The sequence below is a fragment of the Nomascus leucogenys genome, chromosome 22a, assembly GCF_006542625.1.
Source record: "Nomascus leucogenys isolate Asia chromosome 22a, Asia_NLE_v1, whole genome shotgun sequence".
NCBI lineage: Eukaryota > Metazoa > Chordata > Mammalia > Primates > Hylobatidae > Nomascus > Nomascus leucogenys.
In genome coordinates this window covers 60016949-60030126 of record NC_044402.1, presented here as the reverse complement: position 1 = coordinate 60030126, position 13178 = coordinate 60016949, and the positions used below count along the sequence as shown (strand labels likewise).

Sequence of the window (13178 nt, the reverse complement as noted above, 5' to 3'; positions counted from 1 at the left end):
TTACTGCAACTTTAATAGGAAAAGAATCACACTTTCTACCCTGCTTTCTAAGAGAGAAGGATGTTTGCCAAGGGCTTCACAGCCATCTTCCCACCAGAAGGTAAGAGCCTTTATAGGAATAGGACTGGTAGAGAAGAATGCGGGTAAGAGACAGGAGGAAACAAACAACTTGGACCCAGAAAAAACAGTTTAAAACACACCTGAAATTAATTCTTCCCCTGGACTCTTCAACTATGGTAGTAACCAACTCTGTCCTAGCTTAAGCCCTTTTAAGTTGGCTTATATCTAAGCTTATCTTGGTAGAAGTCATTAGGAAAGTTTAGTGACTCAATCCCTTGAAAAGAAGAAAAATGGATTAATTTTATGATATTATAATCCTATTATGTAATAATTAAGTCAGTGAAAGTAATATAATCAATTTTTTTGTGAGATAAGCCCCTCATATACATACTTTATATTACAGCAAGAATTAATACAATCAGCACATTTTACAAAGGAGTGAATAACTTCCAATGCTAAGTCACTCATCTAGATCTATAGAGAAAAGCAATGTTATAATTTTTGTTTGTTGGACTCTAGAATCTGTGTTTTTTCATTATGCCTGCTGAAAACAAAATATAGTATAACTTCTCTACTGGTATAAAATGAACATGAACAATATGCAATCAAAAACTCAATTGCGTAACTGCACAAATACTTCTCTCCCATCCCTATCTCTTCTTAATTTCTTGCCAAAGCAGCATTTTATTTTTTAAGCATTCATTCTAGAAAGGCCTCCAAGTGATTTAAAAATAGAAGTCTCATGACACCCCAAGAAAGATGATGTGCTGTAGGTTTACATGAGGAAGGGCATAGCCAAACTAAGACATAAGATATATAAGTCCCTTCATTGAGACTAGGAAAAAAAATAGTTGTCAAGTGATGAACACAAATGTAGATGATTATCTTTCCAGTGGAACATAGAATTTCTGCATCACTGGGAAGAATATGTTTTTTACACTGTAGCTGTATTTGGAAGGTATTAGATACTGTAGCTGAAGTGGCATAAGTTTTAAGCATACTGGGGTTTGTGGCACATGTAATACAACATTCTTTGTTTGGGAAGCAGCTTCCCAGTATGTTTGAGGTATATCAGGCTAATTCTAGTAGAACTTGGATTTTGCAAACATTTTCCAGGGCTATTATGCGTTTTCTGCTTTTCTATATCCTCAAATGACATGAAATTGCCTTAATGAGGCTAATTAAACAAGTGGAGACTGAGTATACTCAAGTGTCTTTGAAAATTTTGGGTCATATTTGGGAGGCTTTTACGTAGTGTAGTATTTTAGTTAAGGAAAATAAACCTTTTTCATGAATGTGCAGATTATGTATCATTTCTCTTAGTATTTGGCTCATGGGCTTTCTTAGAGGCATAATATCCTAATATTCAAGACCAGCACCCTCAGGAGAATAATCGAATTTGAATATAATTAGAACAGTTCACAGCTTAGGAAACACTGGGGAGGAAATGATGACATAGGAAGCTGACTTGAATTGGTAATGCCTTTAGGAAGCAAACACAGAGGCTGAAGCCTTATTCTGGACGGTTACTGTTAAGAAAGTTGTCAGAAGAAACGCATCTGCCTTTTTTTCCAGGTGAACTGCCGTGAGTTGTCCAGCATGATAGTGTTTATTTTCTTGGGTAAGTGAACGGTGCTTCTGGTTTATCTGAATTATTCATAATATTAATTCTTTGTAAACTGAATACCATCACACTTAAGCTTAACAGGGGCTTATAATATGAAGTACCAAGTAAATTACAAATTTATGCTTTAACATGGTTTATTCTTCTTGCAAAAATGTACACTCACTTTTACTCACTTATTTCTAACTCTATAGACAATGCAGAATGTGAAAATTGCATTAATCTCTTAGCTTGTTTCTGTCTTATTGTATAGAGTGACCCAATGACTTTGAGTTACTTATTAGGATTAATGGAATTCACACATGTGTTAGAACCTTTTAGAAATAAAACCTTCCAGTATCTATTTACAAGTTATAAGATGAAAAATTTCAAACTATTATCTATTTTATTTATTTTGCTTTGAAATTAAATAAAAATAAGATTAATTTAAAACATTCAATTTACCTACAGTGTTAATATTTGCTAACTAGAAGTAATTTAGTGAAGTAAAACAACTTAACACCATATCAGAATGCTTCATATTTTGATTAATTTTTATGACCTAGAATTCGAGTGTGGACTTACTTCTCTTGTATTGCATCTGATGAACGTATTATAAGATGTTGATGAAAAATAATTTATTTTTATTTAATGTAGAATCCATGAAAATCTATTTGCTAGATGTGTGACTGGAGAATATTTTATATCTTCTTTAGCATTTGGTAGAATCTATAAACTGAATTCAGAAAAGGAATAATTGTAATTGTAGCTAGATAATAATTTTAAAAATATGACATTTTATGTTTAAGCTAATATATACTTGATGAATAAAGGCATAATTGTGGGCAAGAAAGCAAAAAAGTTTACTTTAAATTGTATTGAACATAAAAGGAGAGTCATATCAATTCAAGGAAACAAGTTAAGAAGAAGAGAAATCCCTTATATTTGCAGTTTTTCTTTGGTTTAAGTAATATTTTTCCATTGTTCCATAATTTTGCTTTTTGTAATTATTCCTAAAATATTTTCTTATTTTCATAAAGATTGTTAATATTTCTTTAGTTCTTTTTTTGTGGTAAAGAGAAATATGGGAAACTTTAATTTTTATAGATCAGGCAGCAATATAATGAAGCTCACAAAATGCATTACAGACTCATTATGGCCTCAGTTGAAAAGGCAATGGCCTCTTATTTTCATCTTTTACTGCTAAATTAACTTGACACCAGGTTGCATGAAGGAGGGAAATAACTTCTTAACATTGTTAGAACTAAAATTATACTATTTGATAGGTTGTACCAACATTTCCCATATTATATTTTTTAGAATGCTTGTTTGACATTATCTAAATAGGTCTTATAATGAGGAAAATGTCTGTTGATAAAGAAATGTGGAAAACAATGAATTTTAAAATCTCAGAACATTTAATAGGATAATGAGCCCCATACATCTTAAAAACAGTGACATAATTTGCAGCATTATCCATCTTATTAATTTAAAAACAGAAGTTATTTTTCATTGAGTATTACAGGAAAATTCTTGAAAAATCCTAGGTTAAATACAAAACCACAAATCATAGTCAGGAATGAATAAGGCAGATTTTGGAAAGGTAATATATTCTTGATTCTTGTGGACCAAATCATTGAGGTGGTTTTCTCAGTTGAGTCAATATTTTGTTGAGTAGAAAGTGTGGAAAATCCTATAAAATAATCTATTAAGTAGCTCGTTCAACCAAAAACTGAAAATGTGAAAGGAAGTAAAACATTAAAAACTGAAAATGTGAAAGCAAGTAAAACATATTTGGGGAAGATAATATGTAGTATTTCTAAGTGATTATTACTCTGAAGTGCTGATGAAGTTTTGATGATATATCTGGGATATTATCACTTATAAGATTCTTGAGGGGGCTTTTCACAAGATATAATGATTAATGGCAAATAAAATACCATTTTCTTGTAAGTTGAGTTTATGTCTTCAAATTTCTATGTCTGGGTCTTTGGAAAACTGGATTTGACCAAGTAACTTTGTGCTAGGATCAAAAGAGTCCTCTTTTTCTTTCTTTGGGCTAGCCAACTAAGGAGTACAAGGGCTTGGCTAGATGAGGTTGTCCATGAACCCATGAGAAAACAGAAAGCTGACATGTCCATTTCCACTCCAGCCCTCAGCAAGAAAAATGTTACCAAGCTACACCCATGGGCCTAATCTCCAAATGCAGTGACCCAGCAAGTAGTACACATGGTCCAATCAGTTGTCTTGGATTCTTCTTGTAAGATGAGATTTGGAAAGAGGTAAGATTTAAAAAAAAAAAGATTTCAAGGCCTTACTTGAAACCTATCACTCTACATTGTCACAGGTGATTCATAATTAACAACAGCATTTAAAAATTCAAATAATTTGGCTCTTATTTAGTTATAGCTTGACTCTCTTGATGACAGTTACTGTAACTGTCTCTGTAACACAATTGCAATTCCTATATTTTTTTCTATTAATTGATTTGGCTAGTGTCAGTTCACATGTTAGCAGAATCAATTTGACTAATCCGTGTAACATATTAAATTAACATTGCTATTTTCTTGATTGTTTTTAGAAAACTTGCTGGATTTCTCCTCTAGCAAAAGTAACTTGTAAATATCTGGAAGGTATTATTTTTTAGATGTTATCAGTTATTTACATATCTTACATATAAACAACTAATAACTTGGGTATAAGTCAATATTCATTTATTGAATACCTATACTGCATCATTGTGTTTGGTGACAAAAATACAGTTATAAATTATCCTTACTGCCTGCGGGTAAAGCTGTACTGTACAATCCAGTGGTGGAGACAGGCACATGAATATATACACTACAGAACAGCAAAACCTGTAATTGCGGGATCCCCACAGTTCTAGTAAATGGATGGAAGATGTCAAATTCAATTTGAGTGTGGAAAAAGGGGAGTATAGAATTCAAGTAAAGTTTCCAGAAAACAGCTAATGATTGTGTTCAGTTTTAAACAACAAAAAGGGTTATTCCAGAAGAAAAAGAAAGAAAATGCTTATCAGGGACCAGACAGTATGTATGCAGAGGTAGAAGACGCACGGATCATTTGGGAAACGATAAATGCTTGAGACCTTCCAGATAGCACATGGTGAGGGATATCAGAGCCCTGATATGAGAAATAGTTCAAAGGATATAAAACAGAAAAATGGCAAGACTGGAATAGTGCATTAGGTAGATTAGGGGTTATAAGGAACCTGTCTGAATAAGGTTCTGAATAAGATTCAAACTGGAGGCAGACTGACTAATAAGTTAAACAAATGCTCAAAGTGAAAGTCAACAAATTTAATAAGAGTGAATATGGGAGAGTGAAGTTGAGGATGGAAAATAGTCTTCCACAAAACCAAGCTTTCTAGTTTGGGTTCTTATGTTAATTGTGGCATTGCAGATGAAGTAGAGTGGTACACAGTGGAACAATGATGATGAAGATCCTGTGAAAGTGTTTCTGAAACATTCAAGTAGAGATAACAATTATGTACCTATGACAGGAAAACTGGAAATACTGAGATTGAATTACACATTTGAGAATCATCAGACTAACGATTTTAGTTCAAACCATAAGAGTGCATGGAATTTTCTGCAGAGAATGTATAAAATGAAAATAGAAAAGGTCTGAGAAGAGAACCTAAGCTAAAATTATACTTTACCAGAAGAATAAAATGATCCTGGGAAGGATTTTAGCTATGGTCAGAAAACATAAAGTGGATAAATATCAAGAGAACAAGAAGGGAGGGCTGGCAAAGGAAGAGTTTCAAAAACAAAAAATCCACAAAATGCTCAATGGTGAGATAAAGTTTAAAGCCATTAAGTTAGATTTTAAAGGGGTAATTAGAGACATTTTTAGGAGCAGTTTTAATGGAATGATAGTAATAAAAATAAATTATAAGTTGAGGAATAAATAGATGATGAGAAGTCAAAATGAGCAAATTTAAAATATTCATTTAAGAATCTATAAAAAGAAAAACAGATCTACAGCTAGAGAGGAGGTTCAGGTTATTCCCACCATCAATAATTTCACTACATGTTATTTTCCATAATTCTGCTCTTTATCATTAATAACTTAGATTTGAAGAAAACGGATGGCAAACTTATATTACAACCGTGTTTTTGTTGTTGTTATTCAAGCTATGGGGCTAAGCTTGGAAAATGAATACACTTCACAAACCAATAATTGCACGTATTTAAGAGAGCAATGCTTACGTGATGCAAATGGATGTAAACATGCTTGGAGAGTAATGGAAGATGCCTGCAATGATTCAGGTAAACAAGTTGCTAAAAATACACTCAAATGATTTATTTTTACTAAGATAAAAACAGGATTTGATATTTTGTCATTATCCTAAGAACTAAGTTTTACTCTAAGTATCTTATTCAATCTTGACCCCCAATCGATTCACTTTTAATCATGTATTAGCAAATTTAATTACAAAAGGATTTTCTTAGTTACTAAAGGGCTTTAATTACTGATGCTGAGGGCAGCATTATTCAAGATTTCAGATTATTTTCTTACCTCTCTCACCATGTATAATGCCACAATTTTATGCATTCTTCTCAGAAACATGGCAGTATTTTTTTTTCAAATAAGAGGTTATTTTGATTACATATGTCAATGATAAAATAGAAAAAATAAGATTTGTTATAATAATTGTTGTGTATTTGTCCATGTATAATGTAAAATTTATATTCTGGAAACATATATACAGTATTTCCAATTCTATGTCAAGAACAATTAAAGCTATAGTTCTGTTTTTAACTTGGCCTACCTTACAGACATTTGTGGGGAGGTTCAAGAGTTGAGAATGTGAAGATTGGGGAGTGACTGGTATTTTCTTTCTTTCTTTTTTTTTTTTTGAGACGGAATCTCGCTCTGCCGCCAGGAATGTAGCTGCGTGATCTCGGCTCACTGCAACCTCCGCCTCCCCGGTTCAAATGATTCTTTCTCCTGCCTCAGTCTCCAGAGTAGCTTGGGACTACAGGCGCATGCCGCCACGCCCAGCTAATTTTTGTATTTTTAGTAGAGACGGGGTTTCACCACGTTGGCCGTGATGGTCTCAATTTCTTGGCCTCGTGATCTGCCCGCCTCGGCCTCCCAAAGTGCTGGGATTACAGGCGTGCACCACCGTGCCTGGCCTGTATTTCCTTAAAAAGAAAATATATATATATATTGAATATTCAAGTAGCTAAATAAGCCTTGAATGAGAACATTATAGTAAGACTCCTTTCTTTAAAAGTAAATAGAATGAAGTAAATAGAATACTATAAACTATAAATAGAATAAAGTAAATAGAATAAGTAAATAGAATAAACTATGTGGTAGAACATAGTCAATTTATACAGTAGAACATTGTTCTACAGTATAATCTGTTCTACAGTATAATCTAAAAATAGTCTATTTTGATGATTAACCTTCTTGCTACATTTTATAAGGCAATTTAAAATATGTTGTCAAAATATTATATTTAGGTGTCACAGATTGTACCTTATTTAATTTCAGTATATAAACAGTAAGTCTTTTGCAGTAAATTGCAATATTTGCATAATTATTTTATGTATGAAGCTGAAACATGCATATTCTCAAATGTACAAATGAAATAAACTCAAGTAGTTTTATTCAGAATAATAAATAAAAGAAAATGTTCAGGTAGAGGATTATGTATTTTTAAATTAATGCAGAAAATGAAATATTGGTAATTATGAAAGACTTATTCAATAATATTTATTGAGTGCTATGTGCCAGGACCACATAATTTTTAATGATAAATTTAGAGCCACCTGCACATATCTTACTATAGTCTGAGAATGACATGAAAATAAAAGATCAGATTATGACAAAATGGCTAATAAAATAGATAAGCTGACAAAATGCTAAGATTAGAGAGCATTCTGGTCACCTCCAGTAAGAGTAGCCTTATTTTTACCGAAAAGCAAGAAATGATATTCTAAGTAGGAAAAAGCTATTTTGAAATGCAGAAAGTTTTAATATAGAAAGTACATTATGGAAAATATTCAATGAAAATACAGGTTTTTCATAAAAAGTCACTTATATGGACATCCTGCAGCAACCCCAGATTATTTTACCATATTAATGCATTATTCAGGTTAATATGTTAAAAGTACTTTGGGGAGGAAGAATTCAAAATTATAATCAGATTACTATCTATAGTGTTATGTGTTTGATTGTGAGATCCAGGTGACCCCTGCAAGACGAGGAATCCATCATACTGCAACCTGAGTATCCAGTACTTAGTGGAAAGCAATTTCCAATTTAAAGAGTGTCTTTGCACTGATGACTTCTATTGTACTGTGAACAAACTGCTTGGAAAAAAATGTATCAATAAATCAGGTAATATTTTGTTATAAGAAATGTTTATAGTCATGAAAAAGAAAGCAAAAATTTCAAAATTAACCACATTTATGTAATCTGATTAATGCTTTTTGTAATTTGATTCATTCTTTTCAAAGCTTTATTATTTTAAAAATTTTGTTGGTATATAGTAGGTGTATATATTTGAGGGGTACGTGAGGAGTTTTGATACAGTTCTTGATGTACCTTGGGGTTCTGTGAGCCATAGACCTCAGTCTCAGTAAGTGCATGACATATTTATTTCATTGGTAGCCACAATTCTAAGCTTCATTCCAGTCAGTGGAATTATAGATTCACTCATTCAATTCATATATTTGTGGAGTTTATTGTGGCCTTGCACAACACCTAGATGATAGAAGGCAAATAAGATATTATCTTTGTTGTTAAGGAACTCAGAGTCTCCTGGGAGAAATCAAAATGTAAATAATTGCTAGAGTTATACTTGCCTTTGCATGGGGACATTTAATCAGGCTAATACAATGGTGTAGTGGTGATCAGCTAGCCTGCATGTACCCTTAACTGTACAACATTCCAAGAGATGTGCAAGATCAAACAGTTCTAAAGTGAACAGTTTCCAGTCTTCAATGTCCCTATATACTCTGAAAAGTAATCAGCAGAGAAATGCACCTGTTATCACAGAGTCCTCAATTCTTTCACAATCAACCTTCTCTCACTTTACAAGAGGTAGATTTACCTCTCATGTACACGGAATGGTCTCATCGTCCAACCCATTCAACCATCCGTGGTGGGCTCATTGGACAAATTTCTGTTCCATAATTTTGCCATTTCCAGAATATCAACAAATGAAGTTATGCAACATGTGGCCGTTTTAATTCAGTTTATTTTGTTTAACATAATACATTAGAGATTCATTAATTTTTCTCATGTGTAAGTTTATTTTTCTTGATGAGTAGTATTTCATTGTGTGAGTATATCACAGATTGGTTATCCATTCATTATTGAAAGTAAATTGCATTATTTCCAGGTTTTCAGGGATTAAAAATAAGGCTGCTATAAATACTCACATACAAGATTCAGACAAACATAAGTTTTATTTCACTTATGAAATTGTGGGGTCACATGGTAAGTATATGCTTAATGTTACAAAAAGCTTCTAAACTGTAATCCAGATTTAATGTAACCATCAATGTATAAAATTTCCAGTTGCTTCACATTCCCAGCAACACATTTTTTTTGCCATTCTAATATATATTTAGTGGTACCACATTGTGGTTTTAATTTGCACTTAATCATAATGTTAAGCATATTTTTATGTGCTGTGTGCCATCTATCTATCTATCTTATTTGGTAAAGTATTTCTTCAAACTTTTGCCTATTTTTAAATTGGTGTTTGGTTATTGCATTGAGTTTTGAGAGCTGTTTCTGTAAGTTGAATAGACTTTTTTATCAGAATATGTGTTTTGTATTTTTTTAGTCTATGTCATTTAAGAGTGTCTTAAAAAACAGAATTTAAAAACTTTTAGTGAAATTCAGTTTAGCTTTTCTTTCATAGATCATACTTTTGATGTTGCATCTAATAAATATTTAATTCACATTAACAAAGATTTTCTCATAAGATCTAGAAATGATGTAGTTTTAGGTTTTATATTTAGGCCTGTGTTACATTATGAATTAATTTTTGTATCCAGTACAAGATATAAGTCAGATTTTCTTCCATGCATATATCTAATTGTTCCACCCACATTTGTGGAAAATAATATTAATTTTACTTTTCTCAAAAGTCATTTGGCCATATGTTGGTGGCTCTATTTCTAGACTTCTGTTCCATTGAGTTAATTCTGTACTTTTGCAAATATTTTATAGTCTTACTATAGCTTCACAGAAAGTCTTGAAATCAAGTAGTACGATTCCTTTAACTGTTATTTTAAAAATAATTTTGGCTATTCTATTTCTTTGTCTTTATTTTATTTTAATTTTATTTTTGTTGTTGTTGCTGTAGTTGTTTTTGAAACAGGGCCTTGTTCTTGTTCTGCCACCCAGGCTGGAGCTTAGTGGCTCAGTCTTCACTCAGTGCAGCCTCTACCTCCTGGGTTCAAGCGATTCTCATGCCAAAGCCTCCCAAGTAGTTGGGATTACAGGCATGTGCCACCACACCAGCTAAGTTTTGTATTTTTAGTAGAAACGGGTTTTTGCCATGTTGGCCAGGCTGGTCTCCAACTCCTGGGCTCAATTGATCTGCCCGCCTCAGCTTCCAAAAGTGTGAGCCACTAGGCCGGACCACACCTTTGTCTTTCCATAAACATTTTAGAATCAGCTTGTCAATGTCTGCAAAGAATCCCGCTGACATTTTGACGAACTTACCTTGAAATTATAAACCAATTTACTCTGTTGAGTGTTCAGATTTATTAACATGATATATTTCTTCATTTATTTATAACTTCATTGATTTAGTTCATCAGTATTTGATAGCTTTCAGTATATAGTTCTTGCACAACTTTTTAGACTTCTACAAACACACTTCAGTTTTTGGTGCTGTTACAAATGGTAATTTATTTTACATCTTAACTTTCTATTGATTATAATGATTATATAGAAATACAATTGATTTGTCTATATGGAACTTATAGCCTATGACTTGCTAAATGCAATTATTCTTTTTTTTTTTTTAGAATCTGCAGGAAATTCTACATAAGTAGTCTTGTCATCTATGATAGAGTTTCATTTTCCCCTTTCCAATCTGTAGTCTTTCATTTATTTTCCTTGCTTTATTACCCTAACTAGAGCTTTCAATATATTAAATAGAATTGTCGAAAGTGAATATCTTACCTTTTCACCTGTCTTAGGAGAAAGGCATTCAGTTTTGTACCATAAAGAGTGTGTGTGTGTGTGTGTGTTTTGCAGGTTCTCTTTATCAAGTGGAGGAAATTCCTTTATATTTTGGGTTTTCTTCATTTTTAAAATCATAAATGCATAAATGCTGAATTCTGCAAATACTTTTTTGCCTCTATTACTATTAATTACTTCAAACATTTATCTTTTCTTTTTGTTGGGAGTATTTCAATTTTTCTGGCTATTTTAAAATATACAGTAAATTAGTGTTAACTATAGTCTCCCTACTGTACTATCAAGTACTAGAAATTATTCCTTCTATGTTAATGTATATTTGTACCTGTTAACCAACTTCTCTCCATTTCTCCTCCCCCATGTCCTGCCAAGCTTGATCACATTTTTTCCTTTAGATTTTTATATGGCGAAATTCATTATTTGATTTTTTACTGTTGTTCCAGCCCTTCATTTCAAGGCTAAATTCTGTTCAATCATGGTGTATTATTCTGTTTGTATTTCTGGATTCAACTGCTAATATTTTGTTTAAAAAGCTATGTTCATAAAGCATATTGGCATGGTTGATTTGTTTTCTTACAATGTCTTTGCCTGGTTTGGTATCTAAGTTATGCTGGCCTGTAAAATCAATTGGGAAGTATTTCCTCCTCTTCAGTATTCTGGAAAAGCACAAAAAGAATTGGTGCCATTCCTTCCTTACATCATCTGTTTCATTAACCGGTAAAGATATCTGGCCCATGCTTCATTAGAAAGGTTTGAAAATATAAATTCAATGTGTTAACTTGTTGTAAGACTATTCTTGTTATCTATTTCTTCATGAGTGAGCTTTGGTAGTTTATGTCTTCCGTTTGCTGAATTTATGCTGGATTTTTATCCTTAAAGTTTTCAGTTTACTGTTTCTTTTTGGTTTCTATCTCCCTACAAAATTGCTCCTAGTATTTCCTAATTGTCCATTTTAACGTCTGTAGCAGTTGCAGTGATGTCCTTTTTATGTTTACATATTGATAATTTGTATAATTTGTGTCCTTTCAATTTTACTATTCATTGTTTCTTTATGTGTATGTCTGATTTGATTTTAAGGTGTTCCCCATTTTCTTGCTTCCTAACATAAAACCTTGAACCACTGATTTGAGATTTTATTCTTTCCTCATATAAGCATTTAATACTATGAATTTCCTTCCAAGTACTGATTTAGCTATAGCCACACATTCTGATATGTAGTTTTAATTTATATTTATGTCAAAATATTTTCTCCTTTCCTTTGTGACTTCCTCTTTGTTATAATTTATTTTATTATTATTAATATTATTATATTTTGAGGCAGAGTCTCTCTCTGTCACCCAGGCTGGAGTGCAGTGGAGTGATCTCAGCTCACTGCAACCTCCTTCTCCTGGGTTCAAGCTATTCCTCTGCCTCAGCTCCCTGAGTAGCTGGGATTACAGGTGCTTGCCACCACACCTGGCTGATTTTTGTATTTTTAGTAGAGACATGGTTTTGCCATGTTGTCCAGGCTGGTCTCGAACTCCTGACCTCAGGTGATCTGCCAGCATCGACCTTCCAAAGTGTTGGGATAACCGGCATGAGCCACCACGCCCAGCCAGAAGGTTATTTTATTTCCTAATATCTGAGATTTCTCAGATATCTTCATTATTGATTTCTAGTTTAATTTCAGTATCATCATATAACCTATTTTGTATGAACTCGATTCTTAATTAAAATAATAATTGCCAAATATCACCTGTACAATGTGATACATGCTACACACATGATAAGGATACACACATACACACACACACACACAGACAAAGTACCAGAAGCCATAGAGTGAAAAATAATGGTAACTCAGAAGACTTCACAGAATTGTCAGACTTGGGCCTTTTAGGGTAAGTTGGTTTCATTAGGGAGGCAAAACAAAATGGATATTTTAAGCAGAAGAAATAGAATGAAGTGGGGAACATTTGGGGAGCAACAATTCTCTTGTTAAGCTGGATACTAGAATGGAAAAGTATTTGTTAACACTGGAAAGAAACCAGATATTTATGAAAAGGAGGAAAGCTGAACTTACATATCTTTCTAAAGAGATTAGACTTTAAACCATTGCTATGAGGAGCTATTACATATTTTAAATAGAGGAATGTATCATCAGTTTCTCAAAAGATATCACAGGCAGTAACGTAGAGAGGATGGAATGGGGGGCAGAGAAAGATGCAGGTCAAGAATATCAGTTAAAAAGCCATCAAAATAATTGGAGGGAGAGGTAATGCATGCCTGAACTAAGGTATTGGTCCTGAGAATTATAATAAAACATATACTT

The 13178-nt window shown here is 32.7% G+C and overlaps 1 protein-coding gene across 1 annotated transcript in view; it reads left to right on the top strand.

Annotated features, from left to right (window-relative positions):
* The first annotated feature begins 1659 nt into the window (after nucleotides 1–1659).
* Nucleotides 1660–13178, top strand: part of GFRAL (GDNF family receptor alpha like) — a 65304-nt gene continuing 53785 nt past the window's right edge. The window contains exons 1-3 of the mRNA XM_003254126.3: nucleotides 1660–1681; nucleotides 5824–5958; nucleotides 7883–8041. Coding sequence (XP_003254174.2) covers nucleotides 1660–1681; nucleotides 5824–5958; nucleotides 7883–8041 — 316 coding nt within the window. The remainder of the gene's footprint in view (nucleotides 1682–5823; nucleotides 5959–7882; nucleotides 8042–13178) is intronic.